This window comes from Leucopleurus acutus (assembly GCF_964270905.1).
Source record: "Leucopleurus acutus genome assembly, chromosome: 9".
Lineage (NCBI taxonomy): Eukaryota > Metazoa > Chordata > Mammalia > Artiodactyla > Delphinidae > Leucopleurus > Leucopleurus acutus.
The window spans coordinates 22,802,758-22,827,610 of NC_139144.1; the positions used below are offsets into that span (position 1 = coordinate 22,802,758).

General features: G+C 38.7%; 1 protein-coding gene across 1 annotated transcript in view; it reads left to right on the forward strand.

Annotated features, from left to right (window-relative positions):
- Window positions 1-24,853, forward strand: part of RELN (reelin) — a 511,249-nt gene that overhangs the window by 480,452 nt on the left and 5,944 nt on the right. Inside the window, exons 51-63 of the mRNA XM_082846929.1 lie at window positions 3,094-3,248; window positions 4,304-4,518; window positions 6,768-6,945; window positions 7,869-8,044; window positions 8,191-8,297; window positions 9,389-9,631; window positions 10,242-10,417; window positions 14,050-14,123; window positions 14,946-15,107; window positions 15,841-15,998; window positions 17,972-18,191; window positions 19,991-20,188; window positions 20,858-20,956. Coding sequence (XP_082703055.1) covers window positions 3,094-3,248; window positions 4,304-4,518; window positions 6,768-6,945; window positions 7,869-8,044; window positions 8,191-8,297; window positions 9,389-9,631; window positions 10,242-10,417; window positions 14,050-14,123; window positions 14,946-15,107; window positions 15,841-15,998; window positions 17,972-18,191; window positions 19,991-20,188; window positions 20,858-20,956 — 2,161 coding nt within the window. The remainder of the gene's footprint in view (window positions 1-3,093; window positions 3,249-4,303; window positions 4,519-6,767; window positions 6,946-7,868; window positions 8,045-8,190; window positions 8,298-9,388; window positions 9,632-10,241; window positions 10,418-14,049; window positions 14,124-14,945; window positions 15,108-15,840; window positions 15,999-17,971; window positions 18,192-19,990; window positions 20,189-20,857; window positions 20,957-24,853) is intronic.

Sequence of the window (24,853 nt, forward strand, 5' to 3'; positions counted from 1 at the left end):
GTAGTGATGTCTAATTACACATATCGTATCAACACTGCAAGTGCTATTGAACAGATATACTGTACCACTATAGATTCATCAGACAGTGGGACTGTGCCATGTCCAACTCTGCAGTAGCCTCTTGCATAGAAAGGACAATCTGGTTGTATTTTACAATAATAAGACTGATAAGAACCTTCTGGAGGAATGAAATCTATGCTGAAGACAGTTGAAATGTGAGGAATTTTAATAACTTAAAATACTTAATTATTAATTATTAGTGTTTTCTTTTAAAAGCAACACATGTTCAAGGTATGAAATTAAGAAAATACAGAAAATCATGAAGATGAAAATGAAAATCACCCAGAGGATAACCATCATCAATATTTTGATATTTTTCTTAGAGTCTTTTTTTCTATGCCTCTGTATAATCGTATTTTTTTTTGCTGTACGTGGGCCTCTCACTGTTGTGGCCGCTCCCGTTGCGGAGCACAGGCTCCAGATGTGCAGGCTCAGCGGCTCCGCAGCATGTGGGATCCTCCCGGACCGGGGCACGAACCCGTGTCCCCTGCATCAGCAGGCGGACTCTCAACCACTGCACCACCAGGGAAGCCCTATAGTCGTATTTTTAACAAAATTATAATCTTAAATTATACATATTTGTAGCCTGCTTTTTTCATTTTGAATTAAATCCTTACCATTTCCTCTTGTCCTTAAGTATCTTTGAAAATATAATTTTAATAGCTGTATAATATTCCGTTATAATTTTTATCATTTAAACATTGAATATTTAGATTAATTATTCTTATTAATTTATTTATTAGTATTTCACATGGCACAGTGGTATAACTGCAGATATTTAATAAAAATCACCCTTTTAAATAGAAAAAGCTTAAAATGTTCTTCACCACTTCCAAGTAGTCTTACTCTTTCAAGAAGGTTATTGAGAAGACTTACATAGATCTGATTCAGAACTTTGCTAAAGTACTCATTTATTTTTCCCTATGTAATGGTTTACATAAGTGAGTTTATGATCAGAGAATAATTTTGGTACAACTTCTGTACGAATAAAAGCAAATACGTATTTTTCAAGTACCTAAAATAGTGATTTTTACTTTAGGCTAATTCTTGATGTACAATTAAGCTCCTGCTTGTCTTGCAAAGACGGTGCTCCTAGAAAGTGTAATATCTACTTATATAAGTAGTTTATTGTATTGTGGAAGAAATTGGTGTTAGCTGATTAATGTAAGCCCTTTTTCATCAGGATTGCAGAGTTCTAGCATAAAATAAAATATGTACCCCAGAATAAACTCAGGGTATTCTTACTGGAATTCAAATTTCTGTGCCTTCTGATTCTTGAATCCTGTATCTGTGCTATAGGACTAAATGTAGCTCTAAATCCCATGGAATGAAAATTTAACAGATAATGGCATTGTGGTAGCCATTTGAGTCCTGGAGATAAACTGCTTGTTCTACAGACATATGTTATGCTCAGACAAAATCAAAAAGACACAACACTAGTGAAGGCTCAATTCCAGTTAAATTGTTTGGTCTCTTCTCTGACTCTTCTGAGGCCAGCCAACTCTGTGATTTGCACAGTAACCCAAGCCTCCAGTTGCACCCATTCATCTTCACTGTGAATGCTGGACCTAACCAGGAAACTGCCAGAGAAATGTTGGACCTATGAAATCAAAGTGTATCATGAATTAGATGATATTTACAGATATGTTTCATTTCTAACCTTTCTGGGATAAAATCATTATGTTAAAACACCTCTTCTGGGCTTCCTTGGTGGTGCAGTGGTTGGGAATCTGCCTGCCAATGCAGGGGACACAGGTTCGTGCCCTGGTCCGGGAGGACCCCACATGCCGCGGAGCAACTAAGCCCGTGCACCACGGCTGCTGAGCCCGCGCGCCACAACTGCTGCAGCCCGCGTGCCTAGAGCCTGTGCTCTGCGGCAGGGGAAGCCACTGCAATGAGAGGCCCGTGCACCGCAACGGAGAGTAGCCCCCACTCGCCGCAACTAGAGAAAGCCCGTGCCCAGCAGCGAAAACCCAACACAGCCAAAAATAAATTAATTAAATAAATAAATTTATTAAAAAAACAAACAAACTACCTCTTCCGAAAGGGAAAGGGAATTGTGACAGACACGAATGTGTGCTCACGCACACACGTGTGTGTGTGTGTGTGTGTTTGAGAGAGAGGGACAATAGGATTATTCTACACTGATCAGATCATAACCTTGCTGCTTAAATTTTCCTTAGACTCCTAGAAGCTTTTTTTAAAAAATCACTTTATTGAGGTGTAATTGATGTACAAAAAGCTTTAGATATTTAATGTATACAATTTGATGAGTTTGGAGATAAGTGTTCACCCATGAAACCGTCACCACAATAAAGGCCATAATTTATCAATCACCTCCAAAAGTTTCCTCCTGCCGCCCCTCTTTTTTAATATTGATTTTTCTGTTATAGTAAGAGCACTTAACATTAAGATCTCTCTTAGCAAATTTTTAAGTATGAAATGCAGAATTGTTAACTGTAGGCGCCATGTTGTACAGTAGATCTCCTGAACTTATTCAGCCTTGCATTACTGAAACTTTGTGCCCTTTGACTGACAAGTCCCCATTTCCCCCTTCCACTATTCTACTCTCTGGTTCTATGAGTTTTACTATTACAATTTTTTTAATTGCCCAGAAGGTACTACCAAAATTTGAGTAGAAATAGCTAACTCACTTGGCTATCATGTTACTAAAAATCTTCCTCTATCATGTTACTAAAAATCTTCCTCCTTTAGATTCTGTCTAAAAAGTTAAACACCTGTCAGAAAAAAGAAATGGGTATACATTCTCCTTTGCTTTTCATCTGTAACACATACAATACACTCTTTCTTTCTAAATGTAGACTTAGCTAGTATTGGTACTTGATATATCTCAGTCTCTCAGTATCCATGTTCCTAGAACGATGTGCTTACATTAGTGTTTTGTCTATGGGTGGTATGTAATAAGGGAGATTTCTACTTAACATAATTCTAGATGTTGCCTAAAGTGAAAATTTGTCTCAAAGCATTTTTGTCATAAATCTGTCATAAAATTTTTGTTCTTCTCTTTTTAAGTAAATGAGCACTGGCTATTCCATGATGATTGTACAGTAGAAAGATTCTGTGACTCCCCTGATGGTGTCATGATTTGTGGTAGTCACGATGGAAGAGAAGTGTATGCAGTGACCCATGACCTGACCCCCACTGAAGGCTGGATCATGCAATTCAAGGTGAAAATGTGATGACCTCAATTACATAAATAGCCATACACCAGCAATATAAAAATGAAAAAAATTGTGGAGACAGCGATCATACAATACTTTATTGACTTAATACATACTTTGAAAAATGAAATTTAATATTAAGATAATATATCAATACATCTCAACTATATATAACTTAATGATTAAAAGTATTTTATTTCTGAACTATTTCAAGATGAAACTTACATAAGAGTAAATGTGTTTCTGTCTGGGATTAAATACCGATAGAGCAAAATATTGATAAATAAAATGTAGGATACTGATTTCAATTCCCCGAGTCTAAATCATTATATGATTTAGGCAATTTTCTTCAAGAGAAGATTAAAGCTATTGCGGTTATACCTACTTTTTTTTATATACCTACTTTCTTTACAAAAGCATTTCAGTGTTTCTGGAGAAAGAAAATTATAGAAAACAAAGGCATGATTAGCATTAATGCCAACATCAATTTTGGCCAAGATTTTCTTTCAATCAATTTATTCTGTCTACCTCAATCCCACTGTATTAGCAACAAATGTTGCATTATGACTATCTCCATCAACAAAGGGTTAGGGTCGAAAGTACCTTCTGTAATTACTTCATTGCATCTTACTTGTAGTTAAAAGTGATTTATTGAGAGTCATAAATTGTATAACAAAACAGTAAACTTGGTAAAGCTGTTAGTAATCCTTCTTGGTCGAGCATTCTGCCAAACAGAAGTGCCAGCCCATTAGCACAACAAACAACAATCTGTAAGAGGAGGCCCAGGCCTACCAAGGCAATCAGCCAGCCATGGCAGGAGCGCAGATTTCAGCTTCTCTCCAAACTCCCTGCACGATATATGTGGCACTTTCTATAATCTGTCACCTTGGACAACCATGTCAACTCCGCCGTCTATCAGCAGAGCAAATAACGAACCTGAAAATACAGAACAGATGTGGTTGTCTGTCAGTGATCGGCAACTTTCTTGCTACCAAGTCTTTAGAGCAGAAACATGTAATATGGTTTTAATACCTCAATAATCTTGCATTTCCGTTTGTTAGATCTCTGTTGGATGTAAAGTATCTGAAAAAGTCACCCAGAATCAAATTCACGTGCAGTACTCTACTGACTTTGGTGTGAGCTGGAGTTATCTGGTCCCTCAGTGCTTACCTGCAGACCCAAAATGCTCTGGAAGTGTTTCTCAGCCATCTGTATTCTTTCCAACTAAAGGATGGAAAAGGATCACCTACCCACTTCCTGAAAGTTTAGTTGGAAAGTAAGTAGAAAATTAAAATAAAGCCTAGTTCCAAGCACTAGACATAGGTTTAGGGACACTGTGGTCAGCCTGAAAGTATTGTGTAATTGTGGATGAAATGCTCTCTTCCTCCCTAACTCTAAAGGTTCTCTAACTGGTGACCTCCATGATGAGCTAATTTAAGGAGACCTCAAATTGTAATCCTCAGACTTGTCAAGATAGGCCTTGACAGGCCCTTCCGTTTTCCATACCTCAGTGTCTGAAAATGGGGACAGAGCAATAGTGATGGCCTTGGAGCCAGTTGAAAACATGTATGCTACCTTATGCACCTTGTAAATTGTGGTCCACTGTACCTCGTACGCTTTCCACATTACTGCCTTGTCAATCCATGATAGAGCCAAGAACAAAACCTAACAACACTTCATGCTATTTGTACAAATGCAGTTTGTAGGTAGGTTTCATTTTTTTCTTATCAAAGCATTATGTTCTGCACCTGCAGTGAAAAGTAATTAGCCTGGAGCAGTAGAGAGCCAAGATGATTAAACTGTTTTTTGAAAAGTATGTGGATAAGTTAATATAGGCAATTACAAAAAATTTCCAAAGACGCCACATGCTGCAACTAAGACCCGGTGCAGCCAAATAAATAAATAAATAAATATTTTTTAAAAATTTCCCTTCAACTATAAAATTAGGGGGAAGGATACATTAATGAAGATGACAGGTATACTTCTACCGTATGAATCACAGTTTCTGGCTAAATGAAGATCCTTCTTGTAAAACAGAGTGTGGATATAGGACCAGAACATATAGATCCTTTGAATACACATGGCAAAAAAAAAAAAAAAAAGTCCCTTAGAGATCATTTATTACATGACCACTCACAGTTTTCTGCTACAAATCTAAAGGGCTTAGTCAATTAACATGCTAGAAAACAATCAGGATACTTTCAGCTGCAGGTAACAGAAAACTCCATTCAAATTCAAATTAAATTTGGCTCAATTGAAGATGAAATGTATTATATCTATAATGAAAAAACCCAAAGATAAGTGGACTCTAGGATTGGTTGATTGACAAGCTCAACAGTGTCTTCAAGGACATTGTTATTTCTTACTCTTACTCTTCACTCCACTGTCCACACATGGATGTCACACTCAGTCTTCAGACTGGTTCTCCTCGTGAACATAGATGACTTCCAGAAAGCTGGAGCACAGTGTATCCTTACCTGTGTCCAATGGGAGAGAGAGAGAGAGAGTCGCTTTTCTTTCTAACAGAACTGGAGCAAGTGCCTCCTTGCATCCCGTTGGTACAAATTAGTTCAAGAATGCCCGTTCCTCACTCCGTCAATAGTGAGGGGCGTTATATTACAGTGATTATCTCATATGACTCATCTGTACTGAAAGGGATGCTGGGGACCCACCACAACCTCATTTCCTCGTTTCCCCCTCCTGTCTTTACTCTGTTTTTTATAATGAAGTATAATTTACATTCAGTAAAATGAACACATTTTCATTGTTCCTCACAGTGAGTTCTTCCCATTGTATAACCCACGTAACCACCACATGAAACAAGATACAGAACATTCATATCGTCCCAGAATGTTCCCTCATGCACTGTGAACTCTTTCCACCAAAATAGGGTGGCATATTTTAATACAAGGTTAACTATGAGGCTTGTATTTTCCCCAGAAGACAGAGAAGAGCAATGATGAAATTGAAATCTCAGGGAAATTTTCCTTTAATATATAACCCTTTCAAAATTGTCTTCTAATTAGCACAGTTACTCTGAGAATATTCATTGTCTTTGAGGAATTCAGAAGTTGCTGTTTCCCAACCACCTGAGGGCCGTGTGTATGCTGACAAGGCTCTGTCAAAGGATTGATTCACCTTCTGTACAATTTCAGGAATACGATTAATGAATCGAAATTGTGTCACAGCCACTGGACTCCAGTTCATAAGCCACCTGATTTATGATAGTTACGGATTTGCATTTTTAAATGTTCCTTTTGCTTGAAATAGAGATTCCACTGTGGTTTTGGTGGGGTTTTTTTTTACAAGTTTACTCACGTATTTTAAAATGGAAATTGAACTGGCTTTAAACTTGCATTTCTAGAAAGATAGTGGTACTCTGAAGACATCTTTTATTAACCCATTTCATCTTGTCAGAATGATTTAAATGTTTTTTCTCTTGACTACTGAATATACACGCAGGAAAATGGACCTGAGTCAAGTTAACTTTTGTTCTTCACTCCTTTGCTCTTGTGTTGCTAATAGTCCTGTAAGGTTTAGGTTCTATCAGAAGCACTCAGATACTCAGTGGGCAATTGACAATTTCTACCTGGGCCCTGAATGCTTGGACAACTGCAGAGGCCATGGGGACTGCTTAAAGGAACAGTGCATCTGTGATCCGGGATACTCTGGACCAAACTGCTACTTGACTCACACTCTGAAGGTAACGTTAAAGCCCCTGAAGGAAGCATGTACTCTCATTGCGGACCGTGCATCAAGAACCAACTTGAGAGTGAGACTAGGGGCTTCCCTGGTGGCGCAGTGGTTGAGAGTCCGCCTGCCGATGCAGGGGACACAGGTTCGTGCCCCGGTCCGGGAAGATCCCACCTGCCGCGGAGCGGCTGGGCCCGTGAGCCATGGCCACTGAGCCTGCGCGTCCAGAGCCTGTGCTCCACAACGGGAGAGGCCACAACAGTGAGAGGCCCACGTACCGCAAAAATAAAAAAATAAAAAAAATTTTAAAAAAAGAGTGAGACTAATAATTTATAACCACATTCTTTGGGGCCCCTAGTCAATAAATCCTTTGTATGGAAACTTTAAAAATATGTATTAGGTTTAAGGGTTCTGGATTCCTAAATCAATCTCCAAGGTCGGGGGCACGAACTACCAGGGAGAACAAGATAATCAGGGAATATTGGGGGAAAAGTGCTAAAAATGTTTTATTTTATCTTACTCCTTTAAATTTTCAATTTTTGTTCATGTTTCATAGAAACAAAATAAAGTACAAAAGTATTTTTATATAATATATAAATAAATAAGTATATTTTGAGAGTACATGCTTAAGTAACGTTTTACCAGTAGGAGTATTACTATACTCAACTTTACAATTGTTTTATTTTAAGATTCTAGATTTTAAATTCCAATTATTAAACATTATTTAAGCAGTTTAAATGATCTTCAATATATGATGGAAAAGAGTACTATGGATGTATCCTGTTGGGTTTCTTTTAATATCTTTTGGAAAAGCATTTGAAATCAGCTCTAATTCTTTTCAAGTCCAAGATGTAATTCTGTGTTGTCTTAACTATTCCATAATTATTCTTTAAAATTGTTATTTTTAAATACATGCCACTTAATTTTTTCCAGACTTTCCTGAAGGAACGCTTTGACAGTGAAGAAATCAAGCCTGATTTATGGATGTCCTTGGAAGGTGGAAGTACTTGTACTGAGTGTGGGATTCTTGCAGAGGACACTGCACTCTATTTTGGGGGATCCACAGTGAGACAAGCTATTACCCAAGATTTAGATCTCAGAGGGGCAAAGTAAGTCAATTTTTTGTTATTTTTGTCACAACTTAGTAAGTTGGCCCCCGAACCAGAACGCGTGTGGAAGAAGCTGTTATCCAGGACTTGAGTAGACGATTTGTTCTAATTAACTGTTCTGACGGATAATATGTGCTTGCGTTCAGATTCCTGCAATACTGGGGGCGCATCGGTAGTGAGAATAACATGACCTCCTGCCATCGGCCCATCTGCCGGAAGGAAGGCGTGCTGTTGGACTACTCTACCAATGGAGGCACGTTTTGGGGGTGAAAGCCACGCCCTGGAGCAGATTGCCACATTCCATCCAGTGCCCCTCAGCAGAGTCCCTGCAAAGCTTTGCTGACCTGGCAGTGCAAATAGTGAAAGCCACAAAGAGAAAGCTACAGACCTTAGTTGCATTACACGTTCTATATATGTGTGACTTCTGTGTTATACAAAATCTACCCAAAAAGGGACAAGAGAGAAATCACATTTAAAAAAATGAACTCCAAACTTTATGAATAAAGAAAATAATCACGATGCTTAGCTGAAGCTTGATTATAAATGATACAATTAAGAAATAAATTTTTGCTTGGTCTTCCAAGTAAAAGATAATTTTAAAAACATTTTAAAGTGTTTTAAAAAGCATTTGTGTGAACAAGCATGTAATAAATGCTATAGAAGAGCTACAAGAAAACGTCATTAGTTGTGAAAAAAGATAGTCAATTTGTGAGTCTATCACACTTTTAACAAGATTCTGTTTCATTATTTTGAAGTAGCTGAAACCAGGCCAGTAGTACCATGAGGTCTTTAGAAAATCAGCTTTAGCAGATAGGTATCATTCTTAATAACTGGCAGATAAATAGATGACCCCGAAGTATTTTAGGGTATTCAAAGTGTTTTCTTAAGTAACGTAAACATTCCACCTACTCTCTTATCAGTTGATGACAGAAGCTTCATATTAGTCCATCCAATCACAAATTGCATAGAATTATAATAGCTATATTTAAAAATACTAGGAGTTCTTGTCCAGAAACATGCAAAACATGGGTGTTTCTCATTATTTATGAGAAATAATGCATATAGGAATCGAGAACAAAATTTTAGAAGCAGAAAGTATATAATTTTTACTTAAGTGTTTCGATTTGTGGCCAAGTATTTCTAAATACCCTTCTTCCCCTTATATCATCAGCCTCATTTTGAAGCAATATGTATAAGTGGGGAACACTTATATTAAAGTCAGTGAAATCAGTTCTCATTATCTGGCTGAAGATTTCTTTGGGAAATTTACGGTAACTGCAGTATACTGGTGGTTTGTGGTGTTTTTTCCAGATATGTTACTTTTTTGGTGTATTTGCTTTATAGGAATTACTTGGACTTTGCTCCATGAGATGGATTATCAGAAATACATTTCTGTCAGACACGACTACATCCTTCTTCCCGAGGATGCCCTCACCAACACAACTCGACTTCGCTGGTGGCAGCCTTTTGTGATCAGCAATGAACTTGTGGTCTCCGGGGTAGAGCGTGCTCAGTGGGCACTAGACAACATTTTGATTGGCGGAGCAGAAATCAATCCCAGTCAACTGGTCGACACTTTTGATGATGGTAAGAAACAAGACATTGAACAATCTTTCCTGTGAGTCTTTTGTCTGATTATGTCTTTACATGAGTTACTATATGAAAAGCCTTTAGATGAGTTCCTAGCACATATTTACTGATCAACGAATGTTAGCTATTATTTTGCCCAATAATTTATACATCGTCAAGGTTGGCTGCTTGTTGAAATGTCAACTAAGAATTTATGTTGAAATGTCAACTAAGACTTTAATAAATCTCATTAAAGACAAAATGTCTCGCTCTAAGTATAATTTGAAATTTCAGTAGCCCAAAATAATTTCTGTTTCTTTAGGAATTTTTGTGCAGAGATACACATTGTATTGGTTTGAAAGTATACCAGGAAAAATTTTGCAGTGGTGAAAGTTACCAGTCTAGCAATTACATTTTAAAAGTTGAGTAATCATTGTCCTAGCATTTAATAATCTTTTCTAGATGTGATTTCTCATCTTGGATTTGTATATTATACCAATTAAATAAAATAAAAGTCAATCTTAAAGAGTAAGCAAAGAGCTAGAGCATAGACATTCAGGTAGTTCAACACTAAACCAATTAATTCAAGAGAATAACATGCCATATTGCTTCCAATTTACCTTAACAGAAGGCACTTCCCATGAAGAAAACTGGAGTTTTTACCCTAATGCAGTGAGGACAGCAGGATTCTGTGGCAATCCATCCTTCCACCTCTACTGGCCAAATAAAAAGAAGGACAAGACTCACAATGCTCTCTCCTCCAGAGAACTCATCATACAGCCAGGATACATGATGCAGTTTAAAGTAAGGGGAAGCGGCTCTTCCAGAGTCTGCATTACATTTGGGGGAGGGGGTATAGAGAGAATACTTATTTGAACAACTCCAAGGAAATGATTGATTTCATTCATTAAAAGAGACTTTATCAATAAAAGAAGTTATCTTTCACAAAGACCTTTATCTTGTAGGATTATTTGAACACAGGTTAAAATCTAAGTATATTGGGACATGGCAAGAAATGTAACTGTATTGTATCTCAGATATGTAATCTTGAGTTCACTTTTCCAAACTTGGAAATAAAAAGCTCAAATAGGCACATCTGCCTATTAGTTTCTTTGTCTCTGTCCCCCCTTTCTGTCAGTCTCTCTCCTCCATTTCTCTACCACTTTCTCTTTATGCCTATTTCATACATCAAGCCACTTTGCTTTCTTTTTGCCATACACGGGCCTCTCACTGTTGTGGCCTCTCCCACTGCGGAGCACAGGCTCCGGACGCGCAGGCTCAGTGGCCATGGCTCACGGGCCCAGCCTCTCCAAGGCATGTGGGATCTTCCCGGACCGGGGCACAAACCCGTGTCCCCTGCATCGGCAGGCGGACTCTCAACCACTGCGCCACCGGGGAAGGCCCACTTTGTTTCTTTATCTATCCTTTTTCATTATGTCTTTCCATTTTTCTTTTGTCTCTGACTTCCAAAAACGAACCTGTACATTAGCCCAATTGGAACTTCCCAAATCCTCAAAGATTTGAAAAGGACTCTCACTTCTTAAAATTGCATATTTTATTCATATAGAAGAATGGAAGGGAAGGCATAGGAGGTAATTAATAGACAATTAGAGAGAAAGATAAAGCAATATCAATTAATGTCTTTCTCACTGAAGAACACACTAAAAAGGGGCATTACAGAAATGCAGTTTATTACTAGATCATTTTAAAGAGACAGATCAGTTCTAATACCCTTTTTTAAAAAGATGTGCTATAATCACAATTAATAGTAAGAATCCTTATCAGTATAATAAAAATGTATTCACAGCTGGGAGAAGGGGAAAATCAGGACTTATTATGTACAGGGTTTCAGTGTTGCAAGATGAAAAATTCCTGGAGATATGTTGAAAAAACAAACAAACAAATTTTCTGGTTTCCTCAGCTCTGTATTAAACTCTCCTTCAGAGACTGTAGGGTGGTGAGGCAAGCCCCCCAAATGCTACCACTCCCTCAGGACTGTCTTTAACTTAGTGACATGAAGGATGCTCAAGGTCATGTCCAGTGTTATACCACCCCTAATTCCAAGCCACGTCCCTTAAGGCTTTCCCTCTACCAGGCTCACATCAGAGCATTTTTTGATTAAGTCGGTTGGGACCTCCTCTTTTGCTTCTTCTATCAACCCAGAACTGAAGAGACTGAAATTTTCTCTAGCCAAGTCAATTTGTTTCATAAAAAAAAAAAGCTTGTCCCCAGAAATTTCATGATTAAAGTGTCACTAAATCTGCATTTTTACAGTCACCATAGAATGGTTACCTGTGTGTGTGTGGCTGAGTTGCTTTGCTGTGTGCCTGAAACTGTCACAACATTGTTAATCGACTACACTCCAATATAAAATAAAAAGTTTAAAAAATAAAGTCACCCTAGACTTTCTAAACACCATATCCATAACAGCTTTCAGCTTTCACCCATTTCCTCATTTTTCCTTTTCTTTGTACTATTTGGCACTCTTTTCCTTGTCTTCTCCAGCTCATGAAATTCTCTTTGCTATTGGCTTCTGGGTTCTCTGCTGCTTCTCCTCTTACCTTCTTGATATCCACGTCTGTCTCCTTTTTGGTTCCTCTTCTTCCCTCAACCTGGTAAATATCAGCATTTCTTAGTACTTCTCTCTGGCTTTCTTCTCTCTTCACAGACATTCTCACCTTTGGAAACTTCATTAATCCTCTGGCTTCAAATATCACACCTTTAAAAGCAACTCCCAAATCTGCATATCCAACCTTGACTGGCCTATCAACAGCCAATTCAGTACTTTTAATAGCCTGTGTACATTTCTACACCTCTGCCTTACTGGCACCTCAACTCAACATGTCTAACGGTGAACTTCATATCTTCCTGCCCCATGCCCACTTCTCTTTCTGATTTTCCTATTTCTCTTGATAGCACTGCCTGTCACCTATTCACTGGCTCTAAATTTTAATTTAGTCTTTGACTTTTCACTTTTCACATCTAATCAGTTACTACATCCTTTAAATTCTAACTCCCAGTGTTCCTGGCACCCATCCCATCTCCTCTGTTTGCACTATTACCACCTTTATTCCGGCCCTAATTAAATGAGTAGGCCATTGAGTAGTCCTTTCCTTTCTAATCTCTCTCCACTCCCACCTGTCTTCAACAGCACAGTCAGATTGATCCTTACAAAGCACAGCTTTGAGCCCATCATTCCCCTGCTCATTAACCCTTAATGACGCCCCACTGCCTACCAAATTAAGATCAAACACCTTTGACTGCAACTCATGGTCTGTCAAACTCAACCAATCTTTCCAACCTCCTCCACCAATATTCCACATACTCTACACTTAGACCAAAACACACCACACGCTGCACTCCAGACATGCCACAGTGCTTTCCCACCCAAATGTCTTTCTCCTGTCTCTACCTCTCAGACTCTCCCCATTCTTCAGGGACAGTTCACATACACTCTACCTGATGAATTCTTTTCTATTTTTTTAATTGAAATATATTTGACATACAGCATTGTGTAAATTTAGGGTATACAACATGTTGATTTGATACATTTATATATTGGAATATGATTGCCACAATAGTGATAATTAGCACCTCTATCACATCACACAATTATCTTTTCTTTTTGTAGTTGGAATAATTTAGATCTCCCACTTCTGATGAACTATTTTCTAACCTACTTAATAAGATTCAATCTCTCCTTCCTGTGAAGCACCACAGCATTTTGTTTGTATGGGTTCTGGTTTCCATTTCCACTATTGGAATATACTTTGTATTCTATCTCTGAAACCAGGGTTGTTTTATGAATAAGCGTATAGTCTAAAGTTTTTAGCATTAACCTTCCCTACTATCAGCACTGAAATAGGACTTATTGAGTAGATGATTAGAACTTAAATTTGAATCACCAAATTTTTCTAGCATTTATGCCTTATTGATGAGTCAAGCATTTAATTGCACATAATATGGAATGCTTTTATTCACATGGAAATGGAAAAAGACTAGGAATAAATTTAAGTAATTAAAAATTGCTATTTTTAATTACAAATAAAAATTTAATGGTAGCATCAATGAAGATAGGATATCAATGAAAATGTTTTGAACCAATGATACTTTGTTTCTTTCCTTTAATTCTCCAAATACTGCTTTCCTTTTGACCAATTTATCTTCCCCAAATTTATGATTAATATGTTATACTGATTAAGTAAATAGAAATAGTATATTTTTAACCTTAATTCTCGTCTCCTTGCAAAATGGCATGACTTTAACAAAGCTCAAAAGAATGTGTTCTTGGTGTCCTGGCAGGCTGCTCTGTAAAAGCTTCTCTGAATACTTCTTGATTACTTTTCAGAGTCATAATGAACAGAGATGGGATTTCTAATTAATGAGAGGTATTATTTAATCTAGCCTGACACATATCAATTGTTTGCTTGTTTTAGATTGTGGTGGGTTGTGAAGCTACTTCTTGTGGTGACCTTCATTCCGTAATGTTGGAGTACACTAAGGATGCAAGGTTTGTGAAACAATGTCTTACATGTCCTCCAAACAAGAATATACAATTCAAATGTTTGTCTGTTTTTAAGGCAGCTGCTTACAGGGGAGCATTCTTATGTGTTAAAAGTGGCAGTTCCTGTGTATACATGTAAAAATTTCATTTGTATAAAATTCACACACATATCTTATTTTCAAATTTTTCCTTCAAACCAAGAAAAATCAATGTTATATCACGCGGCAGCCAACAAACTTTACATTGTAAGTTAAGTAAGACACTAAGTTTGTCCTCAAAGTAGAACCCTCTTTTATTCACGTTGCTTGTTCTCAACCAGCCCTAATAAAAATATAGATCAATGAAAGGTCTGAACATGCTCTAGCTACAGTCACACCTCCTAAAGCACAGTAGCAGTACTGAGCATCAGTCTGACAGAGGAAGTTTGCCTTGTTGGTGCTGGCAGGCCTGCCTCTCACCACCACTTTGAAAAATGAATTATAGTGAGAAAGTTTGGGTAGGTAGAGAACTTTGTCAGTCGACTCCAGGTGTAGTTCTTGTAACAATATCAGTGGGAGGAAGCCGCTAGAATGCCACTCTGTTCCTGCCATCATTTTATTCTGTCATCTGTGAATATATTAACGTGCCTGAAAAGAGTTAGGATCTATCTCATATGAGATAGTTTTCAATTTTTCTTTTTATTATCTGTCATTATAAATATATATAGGAAATAGGAAAGTTACATTAAAATGTCTTAATTTAACCCAGCCCTAAAGCATTCTGTTGACATAAGACAGGTCATGTATTTCTCTGAAGAGCTGTCTAATGCAGCCTTTTTGGTTTCTGCAGGTCCGACTCCTGGCAGCTCGTTCAGACCCAATGCCTTCCTTCCTCTTCAAACAGCATTGGCTGCTCCCCCTTCCAGTTCCATGAAGCCACCATCTACAATGCTGTCAACAGCTCCAGCTGGAAGAGAATCACCATCCAGCTGCCTGACCATGTCTCCTCCAGGTAGGTTGCATACTAAGGTCAACTTGGTGGAATCATCTACCTGTCTTGGCAGAGCACATACAGTGAGGCGAGAGCAACTGATAAAATGAGGCTAGACTTTTACTTGCAGCCCTAGTACCCTTTCCCCTCATCGCCCCCTCCTCTCACCAACCCATGCCCCTAAATGGCAATTGCATGTCCCAAGAAGATATAGGATCTTGTCGGTAAATGATTCATACACGTCAGATTTTCTTTTGATTAAATACCACAGCACACACCAAACTCAATCACAGGCCCAGAGTCACAAATGCCCAGAGACTTGGACTTGGCACCGTATCTGCCCCGGTGTTCTGTGCCCCCAAAGGCTGTGCTGCTCCTCGCAGAATCAGTGCCCTCTGGGTTCTGCCAGGCTGGTTGGGTTACGCAAAGCTGCAGGGTAAATATAATGGAGCACAGTCTTCCTAGAGCAGCATTTATTTTCCTCAAAGATTTGAAAATGATACACCACTACAGGAAAAATAGGTTTATTATGGAACAGAATAGGAAATTCACGTAAAATTTTCAGGGCTTTTGGGGTATATACTCCTAGAATGTGAGGGGTACACCACTCACCTCCACCAATTGGATGCTTCGGGGAGAAGTTTGGGAAGCCCTTTTCTTAGAAATAGCCCCCATTCCCAGAGGCTGGATGCTGGACGTAGCCATGGAAAATAACAGCCTCCTGGATCCCTTCTGCTCTCTGTGGGACTTTCAGTGCAACCCAGTTTCGCTGGATCCAGAAGGGCGAAGAAACGGAGAAGCAGAGCTGGGCAATTGACCACGTGTACATCGGAGAGGCTTGCCCCAAGCTCTGCAGTGGGCACGGGTACTGCACCACCGGCGCCATCTGCATCTGCGATGAAAGTTTCCAAGGTCAGAATCCCATTTTGTCGTTCTTGACACAGGAGACCATGGAGTTCTCATCTCAACATGTATGCAAAGGCTGCTAGGAAATGGATAGAAACTCTGGCCTGAGGGATTTGAGATAGATGATACACTCTTTGATCACATAGATATTTACCTCTGGCATGAATTACCAAGGTTAATTTTATCCTCCCAGGATATTCTATGGTACCTCACATTCTCCAACTTCCATATAACTCCCTGCTCCAACCCCTACCTTTCACACTTGATTTCCACTCTGGACCTCTCTTCTGCCTGGCCTGACTGCCTGTCCCTAGGTACTGGACCAATATTCCTTCTCCCTGGACCGGGAAAGGAGCAGCCACTGTCCTCCCAAGATGGAGCCGACAATTCAAGATGTTCTGTTTCCCAGGTCACTCTGTCACATACGAAAAAACCTTCATGACTCAAAAAAATATACTTTTACTGCTTGAATTTCCAGAGGCTAACTGTGTATTGGGGGCAGAGTATTCAGTCAACTCCTAACAGGAGATTGCTATGTCAGCCTGTTGGAAGGCCTGCAGCCCTGCTTTCTTTGGATGCAATGTTTCTCATAGGTTTCAGCCTCTATGTTACAAAGTTCACTCTATCCAATTACCATTATACCCTTGGAGCCTAATAGCAATGCACTCTAAATCTTTTCTGAGTGAATCCTTACACTGCCTCATCCTTTACCATTTACACAGTATCCACCAATACATTCAGCAGAGTCATTTAGTATTTATGATATTCCCCATAAATTAGCTATGGTTAATATCATTATTCCCACTTTACAGGTAAAGAAACTGAGGCTCAGGGAGGTTAAGTGACTTGCCTAAGGTCACATAGCAAGTACATGTCAGTAAGAAGACCAGAACTCAAGTTGTCCTTTCCAGTCAGCCTTGCTGTCTCTCAGAGCTGAGAGAGTTATCCAAAGAGGACCAAATTATATAGCTTCCCCAAGGGTACGATGGAAGAACCCATCGATTTGAATTGAGTAGAATCCATTTAGATTTCTTGGTGGCTGCTACTTCCTTGCCTCCAAGTGAAATGAGTATGGTAACTGTAGACCGCTGCACATCTCTGAGGTTAGAAATTACTTAGCTGCCACCTTTTTCCCCTGGTCTCATTACCGCTGAGACCAACTGGGTCTGTTTGTAGATTAGCTGGAGAATTTGAACTTCAGGCAAATGAACAAATCAAATGTCTCACAAGGAGTTCTAGGTGTCTGGAATTTGCCCTCTTCTCTGATCCAACAGAGCTATGACCTTTGGATTTTGAACTATTGTACACGTTGAGAAAAGTTGTGCTGTTGCAATGAAGGAGAAATGCGAAGACATACACATTAGCTAAAGTAGCACCTTCCTTAAATGCCCATATTTCAGATCTGTGGTCTCTGAGAGACACTTCCAGTTTTTTATTCATGTATTTATCCCAGCTTCATGATGGAATATTTTATATGTGCTCAATATTGTGCTAGGTGCTGGGATCCAACAATGAATAAAATATAGACTCTGCTGTCAAGAATCATCAAATATAAGAGCTAGAAGGAGAACAAGAACATGACTTATTTTCTGCTACAAAATCACGCTAGGGGACCAGAAATTAGGTTGTCTCTAATGCCGGAGTGAGATCACCCTCTGGAGATATGTCATTGGTAAACATACAGGCCCAACCAGATGCTGTTGTTTTTTAACAATGGGCTTATACAAGAAATAAGCACATTAGCACCTACATATTTTAGTAAACATTGACTCAAAGATAATGGTATTTTTCAGCAACACAAGTCAACTGAAATAAAAGAGAAACATGTATTTCTGGGAGTCTATATCTGCTTGGTATTTTGTCATTTTTACAGTAAATCTGAAATTGATTGGATTAAATCTGAAACTGAATGCTTGTTCTTAATCTTTGATGATTCTGCTTGTTCCGGCTAATTTTTGCAACTATTCCTTTCCCTCTAGGAGATGATTGCTCTGTTTTCAGTCATGATCTTCCCAGTTATATTAAAGATAATTTTGAGTCCGCAAGAGTCACTGAGGCAAACTGGGAGACTATTCAAGGTGGAGTGATAGGAAGTGGCTGTGGGCAGCTGGCACCCTATGCCCATGGAGACTCACTCTATTTTAACGGCTGTCAAATAAGGCAAGCTGCCACCAAACCTCTGGATCTCACTCGAGCAAGGTAATACAACTCCCAGGTTGTAGTCCAGACATAGAATCAGTCACAAGCGCCTCATTGTCTGCTGTTAGCCATGATCATGAACTTTATGGCACAGGTGTCACTAAGCAGTGGAAACCTAAATATCATCTGAATTTGGTATGAAAAAGCATTATATGTTTTCACAACTCAGAATTACGCTTTGCTTAAATTTAGTGTAGAATTACCTTGTATCTCTTCACACACACTGGCTGAGTGTTGGTAACATAGGCATAAGCCTGGAGAAATGGCCAAATATAAGAAATGGATAAGTGTATCACATCAACATGTTGAACATCATGAACTTATACAATGTTAGAGGCCAGTTGTATCTCAATAAAGTTGGCAAAAATAAATAATTGGTTATGAATAATCTATATAGATAATTTAATATGGAACATATGCAAGCATGTAAATGTGAATGTGAAGAAGATTCGTAGTAATGCAAACATACATATTCCTGTATTTAGCATATGTAGCTATAAAAGGAAGTAGAGGACCGATGGCTGGATGGCTGGGAACTTTAAAAGTTCACATGCTTTATGAACTGCACGGTAATGCAGAATAGAGAGGACAGAGAAAAAGAGACCCAAGAGGGTTCCTTCCCCACCTGCCCTTCCCAGCTCTACCACCTTAGCCAGAACAAAAACAGCTTATTGTCTGTGTAATTCAAGAAGAGATTCCAAGGCTTTATAAAGGTTGCAAAATACTAGACTACTCACTGAATGCTGAAAAGTGTGTGAGTATTTTTGAGAATTAAATGTTGGGTTAGTTGGAATGTAGATGTTTACTTGAAGCTTAATATTAGTAATGTATTTTCAGAGGCAGAAAGGCAGGTTGGGGGGCCTTCAATATGATAAACAATAAAAATATTAAAAAATTAATTCCTGTAGAGTAACCATATAACTAACCATAGACGCCAGAAGTTATTGTGTCCACCCATCCCCAATTTTTTTCCTACCAAAAAGATGTACATCATCTAGATCAACCTGATGTCTTCCTTGACCCCCATATATAGCTACAACTAGCCACTTAGCTAATGATTGCACACCATGTCATGCAAGTAACTTTGCTTTAAATTAATTAATGCATTTAAATAATGCATTTACCAGTTTAAGTCAGGCTCTTTATTTGACCACCTGTTAATCACTAGGAATCTTACGGGGATAGATTTCCTATGTTTAAAAACTGTATCTTCTAAGGGCAAGGATGCCTGTGAAAACAAAAGGACACGTCAAACACGATAGCAGATATTGTCCAGAGCCTGTGCGTCTAACTCAGTTTTCCCTCTGCTCTGATCTCCAGACATCCTTTCCTAAAATAAACATGATGATTTATCCTTGTCCAGATTCTGTCCAGCTTGAAGCTATTTGTAAAAAGCATGCAGCATAAATACTGTGGTTTTATTTCTTGTCCTCTCCATGTCCTCAGCTGCCTATTTGGCCCATATCACTTTGCAGAGAACAGAAGGTGTTTCAGGAGAAATACTCTAACAAGATTTCTAATATCATAAGAAGAAAAAAGATCTTTGAAAGTCAAAATTTTCACTGTGTAGAACACCAGCCTTCTGGGCTTACTTTTCATATGTATGATGTAAAAGATAAGTTCAATAAATTTTGTTATTTATGTGACTTAGTCATAAGACTGGATGCTTCTATTTTTACTATATTATGAACGTGAAAATTATGGACTTTAGGAACGAGAAAGATATAAAAGTAGAACGTATAACTCCTTGAATACTTCCTGACTTTTGTTTACACATGGTTTCCCCTGTGTTTGTTCAGCAAAATCATGTTTGTTTTGCAAATTGGGAGTACATCGCAGACAGACAGCTGCAACAGCGACCTGAGTGGCCCCCACTCCGTGGACAAGGCCGTGCTGCTGCAGTACAGTGTCAACAACGGGATCACCTGGCACGTCATCGCGCAGCACCAGCCGAAGGACTTCACACAGGCTCAGAGGGTGTCCTACAACGTCCCCCTGTAAGCGGTCAGAGAGCAAAAGCATGGTGTCACACATGATCCTAACAATAAACAGTGTTTGGTGAAGTTACTGAACCAGCGCCGCAAAAGTAGGTGGTGGCAGAACCAAGACTAATCCAGATCTCCAGAGTTGTGTTACCGTTTTCTATTAGGACAACAGGCACAACTGGGAGCCAGGATAAGGTCGAGAGGGAAGAGAGAAAAGCAATTAAATACAAGGGTGTGTTGTGCATATTTCCCTCCCAGTAACCAGTGTTTCTAGTCGTTTAGGAAACAACATTTTTAATCTTCTGCTGGGTACACCGGTTTAAAAATTTGCTGAGGATAGGCAGCTTAGTCAGTTTTGCCTGGCATGGTACCCCAGCGTCTAGTACGGTGCCCGTCACATAGAAGGCACGTCACATTTGTTGACTAAAGATGTGACTCTTCCAGGTACTAGTGGAACGAGGGGAAGAAGGGAGAGACATGTAGAAGGATTGCAAATCCTTGAGTAGCCAATAACACTTGATGCTGCTTAGGAGAATACTATTACCTGAGCAAATCTAAATTCCATACCCAAAGTTATGTTGATTAAGATTAGACTACTGTAGTTGAAGTCTGGAAGTCACCTACCAGAAAGTTCTCTGTGTTCTAGTGTTTAATCTCTCTGTCCTTCTATCTGTGACCCAGGGAGGCACGGATGAAAGGAGTTTTATTGCGCTGGTGGCAGCCACGCCACAATGGAACAGGTCATGATCAATGGGCTTTGGACCATGTGGAGGTCGTCCTGTGAGTATCTGATACATAGCATCTCATGTCCATTTCAGAAAGGTTTGAAATTTCTTTGATACGGCATGCTCCTTAATTCAGTAAGAACTGTCCCTGATGAGAAACCCCCATGGGACCACTTTGGCTTATACTCTTCCACAATTGCAAACTACAGCTCTAGTCAACAGTGAAATAACAAAGCCCCAAATATAATTTAATATAACTTAGAAAACTTCAATAAGCAAAGGTTTATTTAAGGGTGTGACAATATTAATTAAATTGGATAGAACAGAAGTCTCCAGGTAAATGGGAAACAATGCCTACTACCAGATCTGAGTTGCCTTATAAAATGGAATGACATCCTGAAAAGAAAAAGGATCTGTACTGGTCTATGTACAGAGTATCACTAGGACATGTGCCCAATTACAAACACCTGTCCTAGTAACAGATGCCTGGGGCATTCTTCCATTTAATGACATGGTTAAAACGAGAAGAAAGAATTTGTGGTTTCAGATTCCTCATGACCAATCCCAGCGCCTAAGAAGTCAAGGGTGTTCCCCATGGTTCTTCCCATAGAATAAAGTTGTCAGCGCTCTCACCTAACTGGGTTGACTATTCCACAGTGAGATGACTTGCTTTTTCTCTAACAATCTAGTTCCTGTAGAACTGGAATGCTTATGTCTCGACGGGTTCGGACTGATGGCTCCAAGTGGTTGGCAAGGAGAGGCGAATCTTCTCGGTAGATAGGTTCAAATGTTCATTCTGTTTACCAGATCGAAAACGAAATCAGTCCCTTGGCTGATTTCAGTCATTTTGAAAGCAAATTTAAGTGATTAATTGGTAGGACACCTACCAGATTTGTTTTCTTTCAGTCATAGCCATGAGCTGAATCTTTCAGTCTTGAGTTAGCCCTCGTCTTAGTTTTCACTGAGGCACCTGCTTGCATGGCATCCATGTCAATCCCCAAATCCAAGAGCAACCCGGTTCCTACACAAGCTCCCACTGTGCGCTCTGCTGCTTTGGACAACTTGCTGGGCTCTGCCTCCATAAGATAAAGTTGAAGTTTAAAGTAACAGTCCAGACTCACTTGAATCTATATTATGAGGCTGATGTTTTACTTAGAGTTTGATTTCCTCAGACTGCATTATTCCAGGAGAATAGACTAACCTGGGCTCTAAAACGAATGATGTATGGTAAGTTCAGAGAGAGCGAGATCCAGACAGACCAAAACCCAACCCTCTAGCCATTATGCTCTGGCTACTTTCCTTTCAGAGCAGCGCTTCTCAATCTGATTGAACATCAGAATTACTTAGGAGCTTTTGGAAGCATCAATGAGTGTCCCAATGTCCGTGCCCATACCTACGGGTTAGTTGCTTTAAATTGACCTTCAGTGAGACCTGAGCATCAGTCTTTTTTAAAAGCACCTCAGTTCATTCTAATAAACTAGTTGAGAATCAAATTTAGAGTCAATAACCAGTTTTTATCTTTCAAGTCTCTTGCCAAGACAGTTTACATTAATGGGGCTTCCTGTGCCTGACAAAGCATTACCAACTTTTATAGAAAGTTCAAAGCTTGACAGTCCTCAATAGAAGGCAGGATGCTAATACTGACCTTGGGTAGATACGACAATTGTTAACATGTCATGTGTTTGAAAGGATATTTCTTATCCCCCCATCCAACCAAGCAATTGCAGTTATCCATTTTGGATTTCAAAGGCATATTATCACCACAGTTCCCTCCCGTGTACTAAGATTAAAGAGTAGGTGGGGTCAGAAGTACAAATATACTCCCTGGTGTAAAATAACCCCTTTACAATTTGGGAGCAGAACAGAGTTGACCTGCTGCCTCAGAGGTTCTCATCACACAGCTCCCCAGGGAACCTTCTGGTATACCTGCTGTTGGTATTAATTTTTATAAGCAGTAACCAGAATCATGATATTATTACAAGAATCAAGGTCAGATTATATAAGATACCAGAAACCTAGCATTTCTGGAGCAATAATCTGTATTTATAAAGACTTCACTTTTATTCCATCTCCAGAATTTTAAGACTTCGAAGAATTTAGCACGTAGGCACCTGTCTGCTCTTATTCTGCATGATTGTTTCAAAGTCTCAGGGCACTAAAACATTTCAAATGAGAAAAGAGCATTGCCACACATGCAGAGTATTGCATGACTTGAGTTTTATTCAGTCTTTTGGTGAATAATTTTAAATTATAACTTTACACGTGTAACCGTAAAATTTTATATATTTATATAAATATGTGTGTGTATTTATATAATATGTTAAAATTTGTTAAAACTAAAGGAGTCACTTTGTTTTCCTTCTTTTTTGGAAAGAAGAAATACTTCATAAAGCTGAGTTCAATCAATGAGTTGTTTAAAAAATACGGTACAAAGAAATTATATTTTCAGAACTATGTTTTTGATGTTTTGCTTTTGTCTTAGGCTTTAATATTTCTATGCCACTGTATTCTTTCAAACTGCTTATTTTCAGAAGAGTCGCAAAAAGTTTTAAGGCATTTGCTAGTTAATATGCCCTTAGTAGCTCTACAAAACAGTTACTTTAATTCATTCATTTGATGAGCTTAAAAATGAAGTTCCAGATAATTCAGAAAAATAAAATATAATAATTTTTCCAAGTGTCTTGCAACCAAGTAAAGCACAAAGAAGCCAGCCAAGGTTCATGTCACAATTCACAAATATTACTAATTATAACTTTGCTGCAGTAGATGTATATTTAGAAATGGAGAGGTGGAATACTCCCATAAAACCCTATTAAATTCAAAATATCCTCCTAATTAACTATACTTTTGTATAATAACACTTAGTTTTAGGAACTAGTAATGTTAAGTCCTTAAGTGTGGAGGGAACAGGAGGCTGAGGTGCATATCTCAAGAGATACAAGCCCTGCCTAATTGAATGCCACAGATAGGGCAACTAATATGTTTTTTGCAACCAGTGGTTGGGGGTATACATTTTTAGAACATGTTTTCTTTTCTGAGTAAAGATTGGCCCTAATCTAGCTTTATTACCATAGTTTAGCTTTTGTGCATGTGCACTAAGGACACATGCTAAAAACTCCTAGAAAGAAAAACTGTGGTCACGCATGGTATCTTGAGTCTAACGTCAGTACTGCCCATATTAACCAAGACGATACATGAGTTTGATGAGAAAAAAATGTAGCACTTTTGAAAATATTTCAGAGTTTAGGAGTGCATCCTAAATGAGCAAGATAGAGAATATATTTTTAATTTAATGGTTTAATTCTAAAATACTCCATCCGGAAGGATTTGAGTTTCATAAATATGGATATACAGAGTAAGCCCCACACCATAAAGATAAAAACCACAGTTTTAGCATTTAACAAGCGAAGTCACTTATGCCTTATGCTTGTTTGAGAGTGTAATCTCCCCACTCTGATGATGTTTTTCAATAAAACCTGCACATGAAAAGCACTTCATGATGATAAGCCCTTGCTAATCTGCCACAGAACAGATGAACTGAATTGACAGATCACTTTTTTCCAGCCTCACTAGCTTACAAAAAGTCCTCATCCGTAAAGTCTGAGTGATGCAGCTTAACACAGTCATTGACGATCAAGCATCAGAAACCTAATTTCTCTGAATTCATTGGCTAGTGTAGAATATTTGTTTTTCAGTAAATGTTTTTGAATACATTTGGGCAGATCCCTCACAAGATCCATGCTGGTGGGGTTCTTCTTAGGATAAAAGGGAATCCTTTGTCTTATTGCTGGGCACTCATCCTTCTACCCTAAGAATCTCCCTCACCCAACTATGCATTTCATTCACACATCACATTTCCTGTGTACGTGTCTAAGTCACAACCTGTCATGTGTACAATGAAGCGGGCCAATTTTTGCATGTGTACCTTGAAAGCAAATTGCTCGGTAAAGAG